Consider the following 24788-nt stretch of genomic DNA (forward strand, 5'->3'; position numbering starts at 1 on the left):
ATGTGAAGGTTAGCTTCGTATACAGGGACTCTCACCTCTGGAAGAAACTTCCTCTTGAAATATTTGATTCGATTACACTCCGTTCTTTTGGCTTAAAACTTCTTGCAAAGGAAGTAGGAAGTAAGAGGCCATTCAGTGGATAGCTTCTCAACAACAGAAGCAGCAGTGAGCCTGTGATGCTTTGTCACAGATATGGAGACCCAAGTGGATGGAGGAAATGGAGTTGGAGTACCCAAATCTGTCGATACCAGCAGGCATCATGACAGCCAACATCATGTAACTTGCAGTAATTATATCTGATGCCTTTGCTGCTGCCAATTATTCTCTCTACAAATTGTAAGAATGACAGTATCTGTTGTTGAAACAGAGCTCAACCCAAAAGCTACCATCAGGTGCAAGCATCTCCTGGTCTTATCATAAGCTAAATTAATTAACCTAAATTCATCCTCTAAAGATACACTGTTAAAGGAAAAAATTAAAATCTCTAAAATGAAAACAAAAGCTCTCTCAGTTTCTTTCAGTTGTATTCTTAATTAGTGCCTCTGACCTTTTCTTAAAACTTTAGGCATCACAAGGAGAATCAGCAGGAAAGGAATCATGTGCTGAGCAAGTACTTAAAGGGCAGAAACACTCAGTGAAGTAAAAGAGGATTAGTAAAGGGTGGAGAAGAAAACTAGTGCCTCCCAGTTTGGGGGACCAGATGTGGGATTAGTTATCAAGCAGAATCTGACATGCAATTAACAGCTCTATGATCAGAGGACAAGCAAATATAAAACATTCAGCTCTAAGAGAGGCTCTGCTGAGAAGCCCCTCAGGACTTTAAGGTACTCGAGAGAAGCCCTATGGGGGAATGGGTGGATTCCCACCAAAACTCCATTAGGATGGGGGACTTGAAATCACAGAAGTTGCCTTGCTGGAAATCTGCTCCCAACTCTTCTTACAGTTCCATGGTTAAATGTAATTAATGATAATAAGCTGCTACTGAATGCTATTGATAAACGACATCCAGGTTAAGTTTGAGAAAGAGATATTTAAAATAAAGAAAATTGAATTATTAGAATAGTGGAATTATTTGTGTATGTATTACACATGTCAAATTTTTAAAGGTAAATTTATTAATTTTAGTAATCGTTTGAAATGTCCTTTCACATATATTTGAAAGCAAATTGAAGGTAAGTTGGGAAGGGATCATGCCATTTATGAGATTTTGTATAATTCCATTTTGCTTTCTCTTTTTTCAGCTGGATTTTTATCTACGCACTTCTGTCTTCTCTACCCAAAGGTCTGGAAACTAGAGGCTTGTCTTGCACTCTTCCTTCAAGCAGAATGAAAGCTCATAAACTCCTTTCTCTGGGTTACATTTCCTTCCCCCTACTGCTTCTTCAGCAGGCCTCTGCTCAGTTCCCAAGACAGTGTGCCACTGTTGAGGCTCTGAGAAGTGGTGTGTGTTGCCCAGACCTGTCCCTCCTGTCTGGCCCTGGGACAGACCCCTGTGGCGCATCACTGGGGAGGGGCAGGTGTGAGGCCGTGAATGCAGATTCCAGACCCCACAGTCCCCAGTACCCACACGATGGTACAGATGATCGGGAGCGCTGGCCCACGCAGTTCTTCAATAATACATGCCACTGCAATGGCAATTTCTCAGGACACAACTGTGGGTCTTGCCGTCCTGGATGGAGAGGAGCTGCTTGTGACCAAAGGGTTCTCACTGGTAAGTGGGGATGTGAACTGGGAACACAGTTCTGCATGAGGCTTAAGGTTCTTAACAGAATCCTAAATCATTTGAGCTGCAGGAACACCTGGAAATCAAATAGCTGAATATTCTCTCTTCACAGTGAAGGAAACTAGGGCTTAGAAAGATTAGGGGCTTATGCAGGTTTAAAGGGTTGGGTTGGAGCTCAGTCCTTCTGACTAATAATATTTCCTTTCACAAACATTTATGGAGCAACCACTCTGCTTGGTACTGTGCTATGTGTTTATGAATAACCCAAGAGAGTTGTTTTAGTTGTCATAGATGAGGTTTGGAATGGTCAAATCCACACAGCTGGTTATTCACAATGAGATCTGTCTACATCTGATACTTGCTTCTTCCACTACTCTTGCTGACACACAAAGGAATTTCTCACTGCAATGATCAAATTGAAGAATTTTAGATGATGAGCCTGGCTTGCATTCTAAATAGCACTAAATACCAAAGCATTAAATAACAATAGTGAACAATACTTGATTTTTTTCCTACATACCAGACACTGGACCATGGGTTTTAACAAAACATGATTGTTTATTATGAGCCAGGTCCTAATCTAATTGCTTTTTATCTGTGTCTTCTTTAAACTTTACAACTCCTCTGTAAAGCAGATATTATTTTCATCTACCCTTTACAGATGAAAAACTGAGGCTTAGAGAAATGTGTCCAAAGTCTTAGCAACTATGCAATACCACCTGCTTTGTTTCTGCAAGATTTATGGTATTAGAAAGGTAGAAAATCCCAAGAGGAATGCTAATAATGTGCAGAAATAAATATAAAAGGATCACAGTATCATAAAAACCACATGTAAAATTAAAGAAAGTTAATAGAAATCCTAGAGTAAGTTGGAGGGGGCGGGGTGAGAGAGAATAAAGGAAGAGAAAGCAGGTCCGGAGAAGGGATTTTATTGAGGGGTATTTTTAAAAGTGTAAAGTAATTTAAAACATACTTGAAAATATATACAGATAATCATTAATGGGTAAATGGGACATGGTGTGATATGAGATGAGCATGCTCATCTATCCCAGCAAGGCAGATGGTCTCATGTTTGAATTTTGCTGTCTTTAAAGTCAGGAGAAACCTTCTGGACTTAAGTATAGAAGAAAAGAACCGCTTTGTCCAGGCCCTGGATATGGCAAAGCGCACAACCCACCCTCAGTTTGTCATTGCCACCAGAAGATCAGAAGAAATACTGGGACCAGATGGCAACACGCCTCAATTTGAGAACATTTCCATTTATAACTACTTTGTTTGGGCACACTATTATTCAGTCAAAAAGACTTTCCTTGGGGCAGGGCAGGAGAGCTTTGGCCAAGTGGATTTCTCTCACGAAGGACCAGCTTTCCTGACATGGCACAGATACCACCTGCTGCAATTGGAGAAAGACATACAGGTATACATGAAACATCTCAATTTTCAGGCCCTTGCAGACAAGGTACCTTGTTTTTAAGCCATTTTAATTCACTGTTGTTACCAAAAATGAAAATGTGATGACAAAGCATTTTAGAGTTGTTAATCTGCCTTTGACATTGCCTTAAACTTTCTCTCTGTACTAATTACATACTTAATTAATTAATCCTTAACTCTCGTAAAGTGAAAAGGAAGCAATATCAATGATAAGGAGGCCAGCTGAGACATTTGTAGGTATGAGTTAAAGCTTTGGGAATATTCTATAGCTTTGTAATTGAAAAATGACTCCTTGTGAGATTTGAAACAAAAGACTCTCACTTGACAAGCCTCCCTCCTCTCTAAGTGTAAAGAGATGCTCCCTCACAGTCTGGGTGAAGCAAATGGGTATATAACTCTCAGTCTTCCCTGTCCCAGATGCATTGCTCATCCTTCCAGATGATGACTCTTTCAAATATGGAATAGGGTTTCAATGCTGAAAAAAGTTCCTTTCCTTTTGGATTATCATATTTTCATCAAACTCCATTTTTTTGCCATGCTCCCTAACACTTTGGGCTTAAAGAAGAAGTCTATTAAAAATGCCACATCTGTCAGACATTATTTTTAAATAAAAGGCATCAGATTTCTTTGTCATAAAGTGAATCTCAACACAAGCACAATTATTCCCTGCTTATTTTTTTAAGCAGAAAGGCTCAAAACATCTTGAAGTATTTCTTAGCGTAAATACATTATTGATGTTTCTTTTACCAATTGTTCTCTTTCTTGAGAAAAGGACTGAAATTTTTAAATGAATTGTAAATTATTAGGTATCAACTAGAAAATCCACAAATTAAAGCTGTTTCCTATGGAAAATCAACAGCAACTAATCTCTCCCGACAAGTTAAAATCTTAAAGTTAACCTAAAATGTCTGAAAGTAGAAAAGATGATTGGATTCAGTTCTTGATTGGCAGGATGCTTGTGCCCAGAAAAAATTTTTCCTTTTTCCAAGAAAAAATGAATAGTTAGATTGGGGAGAATAAATTCACTAAAATATGGAATAAACTAATCTTATGAAAGTAGTCTATTCATATGCAGTTTGATAGTGATTAAACAAATTCATCTGATAGTCTGAACTTCACATTTTATAGCTCTGATTACAAGTGAGGTATTCAGTAAATTATTGAGTAGATAATCTGTCATTTGTCATTGACTTCAGATCTTCATGCCTTCAAGTTATTTTCCCATGGGTGCACTGTAATGAAAGGGCAGGTAGAAAGTATCTAAAAGCTTCATTTTGCCTGCATAAACTTCAACCTTTATAACTTAAACTTTTAAAATCCAGCAGCACTTGGATCCAAAAAATTACAATTTAAATGTAATGCACAGAGTTGAAATGCCATGTTTATATGCTCTGACTCCTGAATGTCAGTTGCTGAAACACACAAATTGCCTCTTAATGATCCCATGGAAGCTGTCACCAACTTTTTTGAACCAGAACAATGACTCCTAAATTAGAATTTTAAACCCCTGGAGACCAATAACTAAGAATGTCTTTGAAAGCTTTTGGCCCCCTCAAAGATTCTGAGGACAAGGAATTACTTCCTAAAATAATGTGAAGAAGCAAAAATATGCTATGAGCTTAAGAGGTGAGAAAAAACAATGGCAATTCCTACATTTAAATCCAGCAATCTAAATATAACTCCCAAAAGGCCAAAAGAAATGAGAAATCACAGTAAAGTAAATAAACATTTTAAAGACCCCAATAAAATAAGCATGAGATCTTAGGCTTTGCATTTTTAAAAAATGTGAGCTCAGCTCTAAATGGAAACTAGGGCTCTGGTCTAAAGAACAATAGGTACAAAGAAATACTCTGCTTCTGTTTAGCATTTCCTATATGCATGAGTTTCAGGCAGACATGAGTCTTATCTGTTTAGACTCTGAAGCAGTGTCCAAATAAAACATCTGTAGTGTCCAGGCAGACAATGTAAAGTATGAAAGAGCCCACATGGCCTGTGGCCAAACCACAATCTAAATGCCTAAAGTTGTTCAAATTAAATTTAAAAGCAAAATGAAATAAAAAGCACTGTCCGCAAACATATTTCAAAGATAGGTATGGCCCCCAGACTAAGAGTTATTGACACTTGAATTTCAGATAGGAAAAATAGAAGAAGGTAGAAATGTCTAGGAATGGAAGTTATTATTGATAATTTTTGGTACAACCAATGGCAATGTAATTGCATACCTATAAAGGAAAAGGAAGACTTTTCTTGGTTCAAAATAATTTTTTGAAACTTCTGTATAAGACTGAGTTTATTCCCTCTAGTGTCTAGATGATTTGTTTTAGTAAATTAGAAGCTTTGTTAAAACTAGTATTTAACTCCTCCAGACCCCTCAGACATCCCTGGTACACTAACTGGTCCCTAAGTAGGTGAAGAGAGCTAAGGAGTAAACTGAGACAGGGAGTCAACTCCTTGCCAGGGAGTAAACCAAGCAAAATAGAGAATTTTAAAACAGAATACTAACAGCGATTCTGTGATCTAGGAAATGTTGCAGGATCCTTCCTTCTCCCTTCCTTACTGGAATTTTGCGACTGGGAAGAATGTCTGTGATATCTGCACTGATGACTTGATGGGATCGAGAAGCAACTTTGATTCCACTCTTATAAGCCCGAACTCGGTTTTTTCTCAATGGCGAGTGGTCTGTGAATCTCTGGAGGATTATGATACCCTCGGAACCCTGTGTAACAGTAAGTTACAAATGACATCCAGGAGTCAAAATCCCTTATAGATAAAGAGATTAAATATGCTGGCTGGAAGGCCTTTCAGTCTACCAGGGACCTCAGACTAAAATCTACTTTTGTAATGGAAAATCAGTGTACAGATAGTCATTGAGCACATGAATTCTCAAGACAATTTTCCAATGCAAACACAGAATGCCTGTGTGTTTTTACATTGCTTTTCTTGAGGAATACAGTGTTAACTTCCTTATTTTGGAAATGTCTGGTTGTAGAAATTAATCCTCTTAAAACACTCAGCACTACTGAGTAGTCGTGTGTCTTCTCTTGGAATTTCACAGAAAATACTTCTGTAGGAAACTTGAAATATGTGAAAAGTGTTGGAAGTGCTCTGAGAGTTAAAAAAAAAAAAATAATTATGCCTATGAGGTCTGAGGATTAAAAAGCCAAAAGGTGATATGGGCACTATCTTTAAGAAAAGGAAGATACTGCACAGAATACAGATACTGTATCTACCAGCTAATGCTTCCCAGCTCTCCAAAAGGGAAAACAAAAGAAAATGCCTCACCAGTTGTCCTAATATCCTTTCTCTAGTGATGTGAATGCCTTCTCTGCCATAGGTCAAATTTCTGTAATATGTGAATCTGTTCCTGGTTTTCTGATTCTCTTCCTTGAATTGTATGTATTATCTATCTCTTTGCTAATACACAAGGTCTTAATTATTAGCCTCCCTACCCCATCTTGTTTTCTTTCTAGTGTGTCTTGGCTATTTTGAACTTTTGCTTTTCAACATATAAACTAGAATAATGGGGATCCATTTTACTATTATATTCATAACTTATATATATTCTATATATTCTTTCATGTATCAAATATTGAATTATTCTTTAAAACTTAAAAAGAGAATATTCTAAAGGCAGCAAAAGGAGTTGGTAGATTTTTCTCCCTATTAGGTAATTTAGCTGTGTAGAGGAATAAAAGAAAGGATAGTGTACAAAATTTCCCTCTATAGAAATTTTAAAACTAGGGTGAATTTTTATTTTTTTGGCAGACCAAATGAATGGTCCCACCTTATGGCAGAGAAATGAAATTGAGGGTCAGGACACCATAACATTCATCTCTTTCTAACTAGGCTATTGTATTTTGGCCTGGAAGTTTTCTTGACACTTTCCAATCATCCAGATTATGGATACCAAAGTATAGTATAATTTAAACATATAAATAAAATTATAATAGAGGAGGGAAGAAAGGGGAGAAGATTTTCTTTTCATCAGAGTTTTTCTTGTCAGTTAATATAACAAGTCATAACACAGAGACATAGTTTCATGGCAAACTGAAAAGTATATATTTAGGTTAAAGGATTCTAGATAATCTCTTGCCTTGGTTCAAGATATAAATATCAAACATTCTGTTTATTAGGCAAGGGAAAGAAGAAAGGAACTAACATTATACTGAATGTGTATTATTGGGGCTATTATGATGCCAAATGCTCTAAGTTGTTACCTTATTTAATCCTCATAGCAATTCTTTTCTCTGTCTACACTTCTTCTGGATGATCTTATCCATTCTTGTGGCATCATCTTTTACAGAAGACCATACATGTACATCCTGAGTTCAAACATTCCTTATTCCATACCTATATCTTCATGTTTGCTGCACAGTATCTCTTTAACTTTCCGTTAATGCACCAAACTTGGTATATTGAAAAAGTGAATTATTGACACCCAAAATTCTTCCAGTCACTAAAACATCATCTTTGATTCATCATATGAAAAACTTTCTTAAATTATTTCCTCACAATATTTCACATATCCATATTTTCCTTTAAACACTCAGAACTTTTTCTTCAGATCAGCATTTTCTACATGGTAATTCCACCAGACTCAGATTCATAGTATGTTACTAAGAGCAGTAGCAGATGTTCAACGTGCAAACAAATTTGAAAATCCCTGGGTTAAAATTAAACCACTTTAACCAGTTTCTTTACTACCAGAATTCTTCACTATGAAGTTCCAGTGAGGATGCAGTGTTTTCAAAACCCATGTAATCAATATCTTTTTCTTGGAATTTATGGGTAGCTCCCTGAACAATCATCCCTATCATCAGCCTGAATAGATAGTTTAGCTAGTAGTCTCTGAAAGTTTATGACAATTATATATACCTAAAAATTACACATGCACGTCCCAATCTCAATATAGGCAAATGTTTTATTTATAAGCTATATGCATAAAATTCATTATGCTAATTAATTATGACTAGTCATTATGTTAAATATAAAGCATACAAAATAAGAAGCTTTATGAAATCAAATAAATATGAGTAGAAATTGTAATAGCTTCTTTCCCACCCAGTGGATTATTCTGAATGCACCCTTTAGGACATGCCTACTCATCTCAAGACCACTGGAATAAACTAATGCAAAATGCTACTAACCAATCTTGTCTCTTCCCACCTATCCAAGGTTTCAATTTCTCCCCACTTCCTAATTAATTAAACATAATTTGCTCATCCTGGTATTTGATTTCTTTGCTATATGGCTCTGGTCTAGCTCCCATCTTTTCCAACATCCACCTACTCCACTGCATTGTCAGGTACCCCAGGTAAGCTGTTCCCCAAACAGGCCCTCTTTTACAGTCAACATGATCTTTCTCATAACAACATGCACTAAACAATTTTCAAGCACCTATTATGTGCCAGATACAGTGCCAAGAGTGTGGGGTATACTGGTGAAGAAAAAGAAAATGAGTTCCTGCTCTGTTGGGCTTAACCTAATTATCTCTTATTATTACCTTGGTCTAACATGTTTGACCTGTAAAATTTCTCCTATTCACCTATGGAGGCTCTCAATCATCTTTGCACAGATCTCTCTTCTTCACAAAGCCTTTCTGTAGTCACCCAACTGTGTGATCTTGCTTTTGCTCTTTCTCTGTCTCCACCCCCCAGCCCTCAAAACCCCCACCCCCACCACCACCCCACCACCCCCGCGATCTTGCTCTGGCAGTCCCCCTTAAGCACCTATCATTTTATCCCTAGAATCATGGTTCCTTGTTTACTTGTTTCTCTTCCCTACAAATTATTAATAATTTAATCACTTCTCACATTAATTGCTAAACAACCACATGTTGATTGAAATAAGTACCCCCTTCCAAAGTGATATCTTAAGTTTCCACCTGCCCCCTCCGCCCTCATTTCTCCGAAGACTTGAGGCAGACAGCATCTGGGTGCAAACTCTTTGATGTTGAACTTTTATGTTTTGTTCTAATACTTTGTTACTGAGGACATTACTGGATAACTACATTTCTACCAAACACTTTTGAAACATTATGGAAAAGGTCTCCATATTTAAAGGGATTTGGGATCTGGGAGCTTCAGTATAAAATTTAGGTCTGTGAGGTTACTTTAGCAAAATTCAATTTTCTATGGAATTTTCCTCTTAACACACAATCCCATGAGAGATGCATTATGTTGACTTAAATACCAGAAACTGTATGTATTAGTGTGATCATTTTTTGCCTGAGATGATTTATGTATCACATGTCTATTAGACTCACAAAGTAGGAATTGTTATTTGAGATTTTCTCACTTTAATTACACTAAATTTGCATTTTTAATTTTCTCTTCTACAAGGAGAAACCCTATTTCAGTGTTCATTGATGTGTAAATAGTTTTAAAGAGCAGATAAGATAAATATTATAAAAATGTTCACATACCCCATCTTTTCTCCAGGCACCGAGGGTGGGCCAATTAGGAGGAATCCAGCTGGCAATGTGGCTAGACCTATGGTGCAACGTCTTCCGGATCCACAGGATGTCACTAAGTGCTTGGAAGTGGCTTTATTCGACACACCTCCTTTCTATTCCAATTCTACAAACAGTTTCCGAAACACAGTGGAAGGCGAGTAAACAAAGTTGGTGCTTCAAATTGATCTAATTTTCAGGGTAAACAGAAGTATTATAATTCAGTTCTCTTTGAAAGGCTTTGAGTGCCATTTGATCCTGTGAGTTTATGTGATTGGGATTGCCTATTATGATTTGGTCACAATTCTCTGTTCAAAAAAATAAAAGCTTTTTTAATGAAAAGTGTTGGACCATGAAACTCTTTTTAATTATCACAGAAGCAGCCTTGGAAATTATTTTCCATTCTTTTAAATACTGAAAAATCAATTAAACCCAAATTTCTGGTTAGCTAGCTGGCCAATGTGTCTAACTATACAAAATTCTAGAATTGGCAAATAATATTCAAGACCTTGAGGGCTTATGAAACACTTTTCTTTTACAATAAAGAGAAGAAGAGAAATATTCTAAACAACTAGTTTACATGTATTAAAGCCTGGTTGTTTGGGCATATGTTTTATTTAGGTTGTGTGTCCTCCTATAACTTTTTTTAAAAGATCTATAAATATTCTATTGAGGTTTAATTTGATTTGCCTTATTTAATACAAAGTATTTTAAAGCTATAGAAACTGAGATCCAAAGAGGTGAAATGACTTTCCCAAGATTTTCAGCTAGTTAGTAACAGAACACAGATTCAAATCCAGGTTTTCCAGCTCCTAATCCAGTGTCTTTTATATAATAAATTCTGATGCCTCTAAACCATGTCTGATATATGTTTTGTTTTAAAAGGTATAGAATAATATTTAAGGTATTTATAAAAATACCTTAAATAAATTAACTATATATATTTAATTGATTTAAAAAGAATAGAACTGCATTTTGCCTTGTTATAAACTTGTTAATGTCAAAATTTACCTTAATATAGCATTGCACATGTTAAGCCCTACTCCCAAACTGGAAAGAGATCCCTCAGACCCTATGATCTGAGATACTAGATGTATAAACCTGGCAATTACTTTCACTTCTCTCCCCTTTTATCATCAAATTGTATGCCATTCTTTTTATCTTTATGTTTATTTTAACAGCCATAGGAAAGTGCTGATTTGGAGATTATTCAATAAATAATCAATACATTTTGCCTAAACTGGTATATATAAATTAAGGCTATGAGTACTGATTTCCAAAAGAATGTGCAGATTGTGTCTTATTGCTGCCCACTCAAAAGACAAATTGTGCTGACTTCCTGAGAGAATGTTTGGAAAAACTATTGCCTGGCTACATGCTCTGTACATAATAGGTGGTCTTGAAAGTTTTTTAATAAAAAAATAATGGAATAAATAAATTAATGATTGAGAGACTATATATAACCATGCAATTAGCCTTAGAATAAGAGAAAACATGCTAAACTTATTTTAAATTATAATTTTGTAACATGCAATGTTCTCTGTTCTCCTGCCTCTAGTCCTAAAAGTCACACTGTCCCATGTTTACTGAATGTGGACCCTCCATTTCAATTTGTCACCTGTCCTGACTCTATATCCTCATCTCCTACCTAACTTAAGTCTTCTGAAAACAGAGTGCCATCAGTCATTTTGACAGGTTCTGCCTCACTGAAATACAATAGTGATTTTTAGAAGTGAATATTTAACATAAATCATCAAGTATTCTGCCAGTTTTCTAATGCTTACCTAAAAACCATAAAGGCTGAGCAAAAGTGGTTATATAATACACACACACACACACACACACACACACACACACACACACACACACTTATTTAGCCTCTTTACAAATAATATACATTATATATATATTTCAACCACTTTATATAAAATAGAAAATAAAGATAATTGGAAAAGTTCAATGAGTGTTTTCATGGTCGGTTTTCCAGATGGTTAAAGCTAGTACAGAGATCATGAAAAAGCTCTGAGAAACTCCAACTTCCCCACAATAAGGTGATTTTCCAAAAATAAACAAACAGGAAGTCATTGAATTGAAGTAAGGTAGGAGACTAAAGTAACATCTGGCAATTTAAGTACCAGGACAATCAGAGTGGTGTTCTTCCATTTGTATCAGCACAATTTTTAGTAGAAGCTGGAGATTTCCACTATCGTTATTTCTACATAGATCGATGTCTGCCTTGTCAAAGAGTGTGTTCTATATATTTTGACTGGTATCCTTTGCAGGTCATTATTTTTAACCTCCAGGCTACATTTAGAATGTCATGCCACTAGCTTAAAAATAACCTAGCTCAGGGGAAAGCAAGCAAATGTCACCAACCATAAGTACATAGCGGCATTACTATTATCTTAAGGCACAAAGTGGCCTGACAAGCTTTAGAACCATCGCTTGCCATACAGTCACTGCTGTATTGTTTTAATTTTCTTATCTTTATTTTTATATCCAGGTTATAGTGATCCCACAGGAAGGTACGACCCTGCCGTTCGCAGCCTTCACAATTTGGCTCATCTATTTCTGAATGGAACAGGAGGACAAACCCATTTATCTCCAAATGACCCTATTTTTGTCCTCCTGCATACTTTCACTGATGCAATCTTTGATGAATGGCTGAGGAGATATAATGCTGGTGAGAAACTTTCACGTATTTTTTGCAGGCGCAGCAAAGGAGATTGTTCAGATGGCAAGTTTAGGCTAAGCATTTGATACACAGGAAATACCCTTCAAAATAAGAGTCAAGTAGCCATAATTTCCAGCACTTTCAAAATATTCAAAACCTCTGGAAATGTAGGCAAGAAGTCTCTCAGAATAGTTATCAAGATGGCACTTATTATCGTTTGCTAGGACTAAGCATGTTATCCCTTCTCATTTTTACTCTGAGAAGATGATTGCCATGTTCCCTAATTTTTCTTCCCCATATCTTCCAATGAACATTTTTATTCTTAAAAAAAAATATGGTAAAACCTTACAGACTTCTTCTTTGATACCCCCCAGAGGACTGAGAAAATTAAACTAATAGCCCACACTGCTGATTTTCTTTACTCTATAGACTCTAACAAATGGAAATTGTGTTGAACTTGGAAAGATCGTGCTGGTTTTCATATCACACCATAAGTAACTGCTTTTAATCCATTTTAAATGCATTCTTTAAAGTATTGTTTAAAAGCCCTTTTTTCTCTTCACTTTTGCACAGAATGAAAGTGCATCTACTGGTTAAAATAGCATGCATTTTCATATTTTGAAGTATTCTAGATTTTGACTTCAATGCACTTATTCATCATGCACATAAACATAACACTGGAGTGGACCTGTCTTTCTGTCTATCCAGCAGCCAGCCATTCAGTCATTTTCTTATTTCCCTTTGTGTGAGAGAGAGTGTGTGTGTGTGTACAGCAGAAGCCTGCAATCCAACCAGATTAGGACACTAATTGATGAGCTAGCCAAAATAGTTGTTCTACCAGAAAATATTTAAGAAAAAAATACACATAACTAAATTTTCACTTGACAGTCTGCTAATGCAGCATGAAGGACCAGTCTTTGAGAATGAATTTACTGACTGGAGTTCCATCTCATTTTTCATGTTTATTTACATACATACAGACAGACATAATGAATTATCTACAGTTTACAGTATCCATTTCTTTAAAACGAAACAAGAATTTAACCATTCTTATGATGTATTCTAAATGCATTATTATTCTAGATTTTTATATTTCCCTAATCCTTTACATTAATCTTACCCAGTCCTGATTCAATAGCATTGTATCAGTCATTTCCCTTTAACAAATCTTTCCAGAGCATTCAACTCAGTTAATTTAGGAACAACATCTCTCTCTTTTGCAATTAAAATTTATCATTTTGTTTATGTTTAATTCAGTACAATAACAAGTACAACTAGAATTAATAGGTTTTGGAACAAACAAAAGCCAACTTTTGATAAACATACACTTCTGGGAACTAGAAAGCAGCACACAAGCTGTAGTCATTCAGCCATTCTCAATGCTTGCTAGTAAGTATGTTTTTCAGAGGAAATGGAGAATGTTAGTTAATCTTACAAGTGTCTTAAGTGGAATTTTCTTTAAAATATTTCAACTGTGAAAATACTCCTTTGCTTTGATATCTTTTTTGAAAATATAATTATTTCATATTCATAGCAGTTTATTAAATGTTCTCCACATTTAATCTAATGGTCATTGAAGAACCAGAAAAATATCTTTGTTCTTAGTTATTTTCCTCCTGCTCCCTTTGTTTATGCTATCAGTAAGTAGTATAAGGTCTTTCAGTCACCTGAATATTAAAAAGGAAAGGAAAAGTATTAAATGAAAAAGTAAAGCACTAACTTGCCATGTATTTCTCATAAAATGAAGCCACAAAATCATAGAAAAAAGTCACTGTAAACACATAAAGCTGCATGAAAACCAAACTCAAATCATAAACCCCCTTCTTAAATATCCCACATGCCTGCAAATATGGAACCCATGTTATGGAGCAACTATGTTACGGAGAAAGACAAATGAAAAGATTGGAAGAACTTCTAAAACTCTCCAGAAAGCAGAAGTCTTGTTGAAAATAACTCTGGCAGGAGGGTGGGGAGAATGGAATAATATTTCAAAATGTATCAAAAGATTTTATATATATAAAATGCTCTTCAGAAGGTATAGTATTATGGAATTATTAGAGTCAGAATGGAACAAAAGCTACATATTACAGCTGAAGGAAATTATAGTCATTCACCTCCTAGTGTCCTTTACAGAATCCTTTCATTAGACATAAGAGACAGTACAATATAGAGCATGCTATATATATAAATTAATATAATGTTCATTTCTATTCACTAACATTTTGAATCCATGTACATATTTAATTCAATTTCCCCTCCCTTTTTTTTTTGCAACTGAGTCATGTGAGTGAAGTTTAAATTTGGTGGCCTGCTAGTTCAGTGCATTTTACAAAAGAAGCAGTTTACATGCTACTCTACTTATTAGGCCCTTGGAGAAATGAAGCAATCACTCACAAGTGCATGTGTGTGCATGCTCATGTGTGTGTGCACACGTGTGCACGCACACACACACACACACACACGCTTCAGTCCTTTCAACAAATATTGAAACCTGGTTTCCCAGGCAGAATTCTAGGTACTGGGCATACAAAGCACACAAAAATATATTCCCTTCTGGAACTTTCCTCAAGTTGACAGATATGACTATAAACATATGTAAATAAATGTGTACTATGTCAGATAGTGAAAAGTCCTTTGTAGAGTGATAAAATCAGGAAAGGGGATAGCAAGTTCTGTGTAGATACCCAAGACAAAGGAACAGAAAAGAGCTCACCTGGTAGAAGTGGAGTCAAGGTGGAAAGAGAAAGGGGTGAGATGATAAGATCTAAGAGATAGCAGGGGGCAGATCCTGAAGGATCTTGGAATTAACTCAAAGTGAGAAGGGGAGCCATTGAAGGTCTTGCACATAGACAACACCAATTGTTGTTATTGCCATCATCCCTCCACTCATTTTTATGAACATAACTCTCACACAGCTGAAGCTGAACTGACTCAAGTCTAATCAAGTTAGAATTAAGTAGGAAGGTGAATTGGGAAGTTAAAAATTTATCTAGATTATTAACTTTAATAAGTAATTAACAATGATAGACTAGAATGTGGGTTTCTGGAGGCAAGATTGTGTCTGTTTTATTCAATGCCAGTGCCTGTCACTAGTAGGCACCCAATAGATTTTAAAGAATAAATACTTAACTAGCTTTAATTCCTAATAAACTTAAAGGCACAAAAATATAAACACTACCTGCCATTGTCATGATTAGCTGTTCTTCAAAATAAATGTAAAAACATCCTCTGCTTCAGAAAAGCACAGTTTGGATAATGTACCTCCTGCAAGCTGAAATTCTAACACCTCACTAGCCTTCTCACATATTCCAGTTCTTCTATATTTATTCCCATTAATGCCCTGTCCAGGCTCACTTCCAACTCTTGTTTTATGACATCCCCTTTGGTATTTGTACCAACATAAAAATAAAGTAAAAAATATCTCCTGCCACAAAGAGCATATCACTCCTTTTTTCCCTGATAGAAAGTCACTAATAATACAAATGCCCATGGCTCTAGCTGTACCACTTCTAGGCGGCAGGATGCCAATGGGATTACAGTGCCTTAATTCAAAGTGTTAAGCATTTTTTTGGTAATAGAGTAAAACCCTGAAAATAAGGTTAATATTTAGTTCACTGTAAAAATAAACAGAAAAAAAATGAAAAACCCTAAACAGAAATATTCACAGTCAAGGACAAACCTCCAATAGTTGCACCAACTCCCTGATTTAAATTACAGAAGATGTTATAGCAAACTACCAGTCTATCCTTTCTTTGGCTTTGAAAAATAAGTTTAACGAATTTTATTCAAATTAGTTTCTGTAATCAAAAATAAAACAATTGAGGATCATCATAGATAATAAAATGCTAAAACTTCCCTGCTTTTGAATTTCTTGTTCTCTTGGGTGATATGTTGATGCTGTATTAAAGGTTCTGAACTTGTTTCATGTAATTCCCTGTTCTCTTTTAGTGAAAAAAATTTTTATATCTTTATTCATGGTAAAATTTGAAAGAACATTTTTCATGCTCTCCTTGAATACTTCTGGATAAATTCAAAGTATAATAATGTCATTAAATTAAATTTAATTTTGTTTATTAACAAATTGTACTTAACATATTGTAGATATATCCACATTTCCATTGGAAAATGCCCCTATTGGACATAACAGGCAATACAATATGGTGCCATTCTGGCCTCCAGTTGCCAACACAGAAATGTTTGTTTCTGCTCCAGACAACCTGGGATATGTTTATGAAGTTCAGTGGCCAGGTGAGTATTGAAAATTTATTTTCACTGTGGAAATTTCCAAAAGCAAATGAATTACATTTAATGTAAAGTAATTGTGATTGCCAAAGCTTATGTTTTTTTTAAATTAAAGAAGTTGTAAATTTACAGAAAAATCGTACAGAAAGTACAGTTCCCATTTATACCCCCCTCACACCCACAGTTTTCCCTATTATTAATACTTTGCATAGTGGGGTACCTTTTTGCAATTGATGAAACACTGTTACTATAATTATGCTATTAAGTATAGGCCATAGTTTACATTAGGGTTCATTGTTTATGTTGTACAGTTCTATGGTTTTGTAAAAAAAATTTTCTGGTAACATATCTACAACCTAAAATTTCCCCTTTTTAACCACTGTTAAATATACAATTCAGTGGTGTTAATTACATTCACAATGTCATGCAACCATCACCATCATCCGTTACAAAAACTTTTCCACCACTCCAAACAAACTATACCAATTAGCATTTACCCACCATTCTCTACCCCAACCCTGTTCCCTGGAAACCTGTATTTTAGTTTCTGACTCAATGAATTTGCTTATTCTAATTATTTCATACCATAAAAATTTGAGATCATACAATATTTGTACTCTTGTGTCCAACTTATTTCATTCAACATGATGTCTTCAAGGTTCATCCATGCAGTCACATGTATCAGAAGTTCATTCCTTTTTATGGCTGAATAATATTCCATTGTATGGATATACCATAATTCATTGATACATTCATCTGTTGATGGACATTTGGGTTGCTTCCATCTTTTGGCAACTGTGAATAACGCTCCTATGAACATCACTGTGCAAGTATCTGTTTGAGTCTATGCTTCCAATTCTTTGGAGTATATAATGAGAAGTGGGATTGCTGGGTCATATGGTAGTTCTATACTTAACTTCCTGAGGAACTACCAAACTGCTTTTCACAGTGGCTGCACCATTTTAAATTCCCACCAAGAATGAACATGTGATCCTATTTCTCCACATCTTCTCCTACACTTGTAATTTTCTGCTTTTTAAAAAACAGTATCTGAGGCTTACATTTTCCCCTTGAATTTAGAAGCTTTCATTTAGATTTTTATGTGGAGATGAAGAAAGGGAATTTAACAAGATGTCTGTCCTAATATTGAACTGGTTGATAGCATTCTGTCTCATTTAATCCTTATAATCCTTTGAGCTAAGTATTATTGTCCTCATTCTACAAGTAAGGAAACTAAGGCTTAGAGAGATGAGTTGTCAAAGATCACATTTCTAGTAAGGGAAGAGAATGAGTTTTGAGCTCATACCCATGTAATATGCCCCAATGTTACCTCCATTTATTTATCCTAAATGAAGAGGGTGTGAGTCATTCTGAGCTATTTTTTTCTGAGATTTTGAAATCCAGAATTTTCTTGTTTGATTCTAATCTCTTTCTTAAAAGAGGACATAGTGGAAGTATATAAGATTTGGACTATGACAGACCTGGACTCCAAAACCAACTCTACTGCCTACTAGCCAAGTGGCCTTGGACAAGTGACTTAAAATCTCTGAGCTGTCATTTCCTTACCTTTGAAATGGAAATAATAGCTACTCTACTAGGGTCTATTAATTAAAATAAATTAAGGAAGTAACATTAAGTTGACAAATGATGCCTGTGAAAAGCAATGGTCTCTGATAAAAATTAAATGGGCAAAAGACTTGACTGGACATTTCTCCAAAGAAGATATACAAATGATCAATAAGCACATGAAAAGATGCTCAAAATCATTAGACGTTAGGGAAATGTAAATGAAACCCACAATGAGGTACCATTTCATACCCACTAGGATGGCTATTATTTTAAAAAATGCGTAAATAACAAGGATGGAGAGGTTGTAAAGAAATTGATTGGAACTCTGGTGCATTGCTGGTGGGAATGTAAAATGGTACAGTCACTGTGGAAAACAGTTTGAGGATTCCTCAAAAAGTTAAACATGGAATTACCATGACCCAACAATTCTACCCTTCATTATATACCCCAAAGAATTGAAAGCAGAAATTCAAAAAGATACCCACACACCAATGTTTATAACAGCATTATTCACCATAGCCAAAAGGTAGAAACAAAAAGTGTCATTGACATATGAATGAATAAACATGTGGGATATTCATACTGTGGAATATTATTCAGCTATGAAAGGGATAAAGTTTTCATACATGCTACAGCACAGATGAACCTTGTAAACATTATGCTAAGTGAAATAAGACTGACACAAGGACAGATATTGTATGATTCTACTTACTTGAAATGACTAAGATAAGCAAATTCATAGAGACAGAAAGCAGATTAGAGGTGACCAAGGGCTGGGGAGTGGGGTAATGGGAATTATTACATAATGAGTACAGAGTTTCTGTTTTGGATGAAGAAAACATTTTGGTAATGGATGGTGGTGATGGTAGCACAAACTGTAAATGTAATTAATGCCATTGAATTGTGCACTTGAAAATATAAAAATGGAAAAATTCATAGTGTAAATATATCTTTCCTTAATAAAAAAATAATAAATTTATTAAGCAAATTGAATGTCAAGATTTCTTAAAAGTGCTTGGAGGCATTCTTAAATTTAGGGGTTCCATTTTTGGTGATAACTATTGATTATTTACTTTTTAACTCTAATTTTCTTTTTCAAATAGGTCGGGTTTTTAGTATTTCAGAGATCATTTCCATTGCAGTCGTTGCTGCTTTAATACTGGTTGCAGTTATTTTTGCGGGTGCTTCTTGTCTGATCCGTGCCAAAAGCAACATGGATGAAGCAAATCAGCCCCTCCTCACTGATCAATATCGAAACTATGATGAAGAATATGAACAAATAAGAAATCCTAATCAGTCTGTGGTCTGAAGATAAGTGATCTCCTTTCTTATAGGTTTGTACAGCAAGTCATTAGTATCACAAAACCACCTGGTTGAAAATAATATATTCTGTCACTATCTGTATTTTATTTTACTCTGTTACTTTCTTATACTTGGGTATGTTGCGTTAAAGCTCCAGAAGTTACTTACCAGAACTGGGAAGAATCTTTTATATGCTTTTCAATGAGTTCTATTTTTCAGCTCTATGTAGAATAGTGGTTTGCATCAATTCCATGGTGTTTCAGTAGATAGTGTGATGACTTTGACAAGTTTTAAAGCTTGACTATATGATGATTTAAATAAGCAACTGCTTTAAGTTTATGTGCAAAGGAAAATTTTGACTGATATTAAGTCCCTGTTTAAAATACACAAGTATGCATTTCTATAATGTTAAAATGTAATACATTTCCATTCATTGGCGCTGGCAAACAGATATATGGGAAGGCACATTTATTAGTTAAAATAAATTATTTAGAGTTGTAAAGGGGATCCCAATTAATATTTTTTTTTTCAGATAGGTCTTCTCTTTTGGATATCAGTATATATTATTTAGTCTAAGTGTCAAGTCCACAACAGAACCACACTGTCATACTTTGTACAGATTAAAGCTTCGCTTGGGTTAAGAGGCAGTTGATACTACCGATGTTTGTCACTGTGCTGCAGTATCTCTCAATTCACTGAAAAAGGAACTACCCATTCACCATTTCACCCCCCCAACTCCTATTCTAATGTCTTTGAGATCCACAAAGAAGCTATACCTCATAGCGATCTACAAATAGCATTCAGTCCATTTTGTTTAATACACATAACTTTCTCTTATCATTTACCAGCCTTTTATGCATTTTCACATAAAAATTACTTAATACATTGTTTCATTGGCTCCCTTTTTCTTGCAGTTCTGCAAGAAAGCAATCCTTTTTTATCCCCCTATCCTCTAACATAAAGTATTTTTCTCTAATTGGTCTTGTGCTACTGAAACAATATTCCCAAATGAAGAAGTCTACAGCCTGATTGTAAATGAACAAGTATTTTAATTAAAATTTATTATATAAATAATAGCAATAATCATGAACTATAGAAAATGATTAATACAATATTACCAATTTAATAAGCAGAAGCAGAATTAAGGTTATAGATGCCTGGTTGGTTAGTGGAGTTTCTCACATTAAGCAACCTTAAGGCTATGCAGACAAGTTAAACAGACAAAATAGGTTAATGAATGAGCATAAGCATAGCAATTAGGATTTTTTTTAACTTTCAACAGAGCCCCATAGGTTCTCTTGGAATGCATTTTGATTTACTAAAATATTATATACTCACAGCTTTTGAGAGATGTTACTGAATAATACAGATTTCTTTGTATATAGAACATCAGTGAAACTAAGTCCTCCTATTCATATTTTTGGTGATTTACCAGTTATGCATTTCCATTATATTTATTATGCACATACTAGATGTCAGACACAGTTCAAAGCACTGGGGAAAGTCAAGGATGGTAAAATTGAGAGGATCACATTTCACTTGGGCCTCAACGAATGCCAATGGATTTACCAAATATAAGAGTAGAGAAGAGCACTCCATGCAGAAGGGACAGTGTCATGGCCCAAGAGGGCTTTTGTAGCCAAAGGACGAAAGAAAGCACCGGACATGTTCTGAGACATGAGCTTTTATTATAGGGCTTACCTACAGGGTGGGAAAGTTGAGTCAAATTGCCCTGAAATCATGAGATTCTCTGAATGGATTCAGGGCTGCTCTGAATGGCGGCATGTTCAGAAACAATGTGGAAATAGTCCACACTTTGGGGGGCTGAATAAGCCAGTTATAAGGGCTCAACATTCCAGTGGATATGAGAGCATAAGGCAGGGAGTGGGATCATGCAATGTAGGGAGGGGTTGATTGTAATCAACAGGGTGGAGGGGAGGATTATAGATTATCATGACGATAACAGTATCTCAGGGAGTCTCAGGGAGAAGATAGTGTCAGATATAGATTACATTTAGCATCTGATATTACAAGGAGAACAGGTCAAACCTTAACTGTCCTAGGTCAAGCAAACTGCTGTGTGCAGTCTTTAAGACACTTGGGGGCCCAGGGCTCCCACGGACAGCATGAGCACAGGCACGGGAGTTTGAAAGAAGACCATGGAACATGCAAAACTCTAAAATAGGTCAATATGGGTAGAGTACAGTTTTCATGGAGGGGAGTAGGAAAATAGATGGAAATAAAATCATAGTGTGTCCTGTAGGCAATCTTAAGAAATTTGGATTTCAATCTATAGGCAAAGGAGAAAAGGAGAAGGCCATGAATAAACTTGTATTTTATAAAGATAATGGTGATGGTGATATTTCTAATGTTGGAGAGGAATAGTTAGCAATGGATAAAACTGAGGCTAGGAGGCTCATTAATACGTAACAGTTCATGGGAGAAAGAAAAGAGCCTCTCACAAAATATAAACATTAATTCTAAAAAAAATCATAACTAATACTCATCATCTTAGAAACACGGGTTTTGGTAATTTCTCCCTGAAGTTATTGCTTTCTTTTCCCTGCATTGTGCGACTTGGGTTTTCTTTGTACTTATTGCACTGCTCTGCAAGATCTTACGCATTATCTTGATCAGGTGACCATTACTCTTCCCATATTTTGCTATATTATTCATTGCAAATAATATTCATTTGCAATTTAGAGATTTTACATTTTCAGACTTCCAGTTCACTTATAAAACTTAAAAAATGAAGTTATTATGCAGTCACTGAAAAAGCAAATTCCACACCACTTTAACACATTCTTTCCTGTTGCATAAGTACCCATTGTATACCAATGCCACAAACTGAATTGAACTTTGTAGTCTAAGTAGATTGAGTAAAAAATGCCTGACTGGACCTTTGTATACAATCAAGAATAAAGATCTATTACTTTTGTGGCCCTCCAAAGTTAAATCTTGTCTTCATTCCCGGTAACAGATTGCAGGTAGTTCCCCATTACAACTCTACACAATCTTGAGAATTGAATGTAAGGAATGAGAAGTTTTTGAGTATTATAATTACTGTTCTAAGGGTTGGTTATAACACATTGTTCCGAGCTCAGTCCATGGATATTCAATAATGTAATCTATTTTGTCCTTTGCCGTACCCTAGTCAAAATTTTTATCAGCCAATCAATGGAAGATCAAGTAGGGCAGACATCTAACAGGAAAAAGAAAAACATGATTAAAAAACTATATTAATAAATTGATAATAGGGCCTGATATGAAAGAGACAAAAGTTAATAAGGAGAAATGAAAAATCTGGTACTTCAGAAGCTCAGTTGCAAATTACAGGATAGAGGAAGACAGGAACTAACAGGATATTTTACAAAATTATTTGGGGATTTTAGCGGATTTCAAGTTCAGTATGAGCCAAAAGTGTAATGCAACTGATAAAGGTGGAAAATGTTATAGGACTGATAAAGGGAGAAGAAAATGTCATGCAAATGATAGAGGGCAATGCTTAATGTATTGGGATTCATAAATTCAGCAACAGAAATCTGTGCTGGTCAAGTCTCCTCTGAAGTATTTAGGACCACAGTTTAAGGAAGTATTGACAAATTAGAATGTGCCCACTTCATCTTTACCTCTTATTTCAGGGGTTTAAGTATATAATGATGCCATGATTCTCTCTCCAAGAGAGGGACTTGGAAGTCACTCTTGAATTCTCTTATGCCTTTCAATACTCACATGACTTAAATAATAATTTTGTTAATATAGTCAATATTCATTGAGCAGATACTATATTCTAAACACTGAGCCTAACATCTAAGGCAGTGGTTCTCAACTGGAGGTTGGGAAGGGATTTTACCCCCAAGTGGATGTTTAGTCATATCTGGAAACACTTTTATCACAACTGGGAGTGGGGGTGCTACTGACATCTAGTGGATAAGAGGCCAGAGATGCTGCTAAACATCTTAACAGTGCACAGGACTGTCCCATAAAAAAAAAAAAAAAAAAAAAAAAAAAAGAATTATCTGGTCCAAATGTCAACAATGCTGAGGTTGAGAAAACCTGATCTAAAGCTACAGGGATAAATAAGTTCAATAGTGCCCCTGGCTGCAGAGAACTTAGTATCTAATTGGAGAAAACAACAAAAACCTATCTAATAGGAATGCGTTAACCTGTAAATAACAAAAAGCTTAACAAAAAGAGGCTTAAACAATGAGCAGTTTATTTTTCTCATGCAATAGGATATTTGGAGGATACAGAGTCCAAGGTAGGTAAGGGAATACAATGATGTCTTCAGGGTCCAGGCCCTCTCTAACATTTCTCTGAAAACTTTAGTGTGTAGCTATTTGCTTCTACTGTTAGGCATACAAAAGGGCTGCTGTTTTTCCATCCCAGGCAGAAATTTTCCTTTTTATTCAGAAATGGATATCCATGCAAGAATTCTGCCTATATCTCATCAGAAGTTTATCACATGACAAGGTAGCATAGAAAATTGAGAGTATTGTGTTTGTTACTTTACTACTGAATACAATCAAAATCTAATAGTGGAGAACCTAAGACAGCAGCTAGGAGAGACAGGGCAAAAAAATACTTTCGTGAAAAATACTAGATAAAAGCCAGAAAGTGACCCAGAACACCAATTCCAGTGATGCACCAGCTGGACAAGGTCTGCTAAATTCACAGGGACTGTGCACTTAGTGAAACTGGGAGTCTGCATTCTGAAATGAGTGAGTAAGCCACTGAACATCCGGTAGCCATGCTGCAGTGTGGGGAAACTGAGGGTTGGCATTTGGAGGGTGACTAGTTCTTTTTAAAAAAAACCCAAAAGCAGCTGCAGATACGGCAGCAAGAACCGCACAGTGAAGCGCAGCAGGAATGGGCTGTGCGAACACCTCAATATCTGGCATGAAAGATAGCCTTTCGTGCACCCACTGCTAATTGTCTCAGTGCAAGGAAGGCAGAGGTTAGCCAAAAGAGGAATAAACCATGCCCCTTGCAGTCATCTTCCCAGCGGGCTGGGAATGCTCCTGCCCGGCGCCGGGGTCACAGCCCAGAGCTGCGCCAAGAAACCCAGTGTGATGGGGGGTGTTTCCAGCAGCACATGCACATGCCACAGTGTTGGGCATGCACAATAGCCTTTCACACACCCACAGCTAATTGTCCCGGAGCTGGGGAGGTGGAGCTGTGGAAAAAAGGGGGAAATTGGCACACCCCATACAGCCATCCATACAGCAGGCTGGGAATGCCCCTGCACGGCCTGGCGGCCCAGAACTTCCCTTGAGGGACAGCGCACACTTGTGACGTAGCACAACCTTCCCTCAGCAGAGGCCCTAGAAGGACATGACTTGGAAGAGGGACCCACTTGGAAATTCCAGGGACCATATGCCAATACCAAGGACTTG

General features: G+C 36.0%; 1 protein-coding gene across 1 annotated transcript; it reads left to right on the forward strand.

Moving 5' to 3' along the window:
* The first annotated feature begins 1323 nt into the window (after positions 1–1323).
* TYRP1 (tyrosinase related protein 1) lies at positions 1324–19399 on the forward strand. Its single transcript, XM_037797695.1, has 7 exons — positions 1324–1711; positions 2818–3140; positions 5676–5880; positions 9595–9762; positions 12109–12288; positions 16381–16527; positions 19194–19399. The coding sequence occupies exons 1-7, from the start codon at positions 1327–1329 to the stop codon at positions 19397–19399; spliced, it is 1614 nt and encodes a 537-aa protein (XP_037653623.1). The 5' UTR covers positions 1324–1326.
* The last annotated feature ends 5389 nt before the right edge of the window (positions 19400–24788 follow it).

Source organism: Choloepus didactylus, chromosome 10 (assembly GCF_015220235.1).
Source record: "Choloepus didactylus isolate mChoDid1 chromosome 10, mChoDid1.pri, whole genome shotgun sequence".
Lineage (NCBI taxonomy): Eukaryota > Metazoa > Chordata > Mammalia > Pilosa > Megalonychidae > Choloepus > Choloepus didactylus.

Bases quoted from the DNA above. Each gene is read 5' to 3' on its own strand.
- TYRP1 (XM_037797695.1), top strand. From the start codon at position 1,327: ATGAAAGCTCATAAACTCCTTTCTCTGGGTTACATTTCCTTCCCCCTA. The intron at 1,712-2,817 runs GTAAGTGGGGAT...CTGTCTTTAAAG, and splicing joins TGACCAAAGGGTTCTCACTG to TCAGGAGAAACCTTCTGGAC. The intron at 16,528-19,193 runs GTGAGTATTGAA...TTTTTCAAATAG, and splicing joins TTATGAAGTTCAGTGGCCAG to GTCGGGTTTTTAGTATTTCA.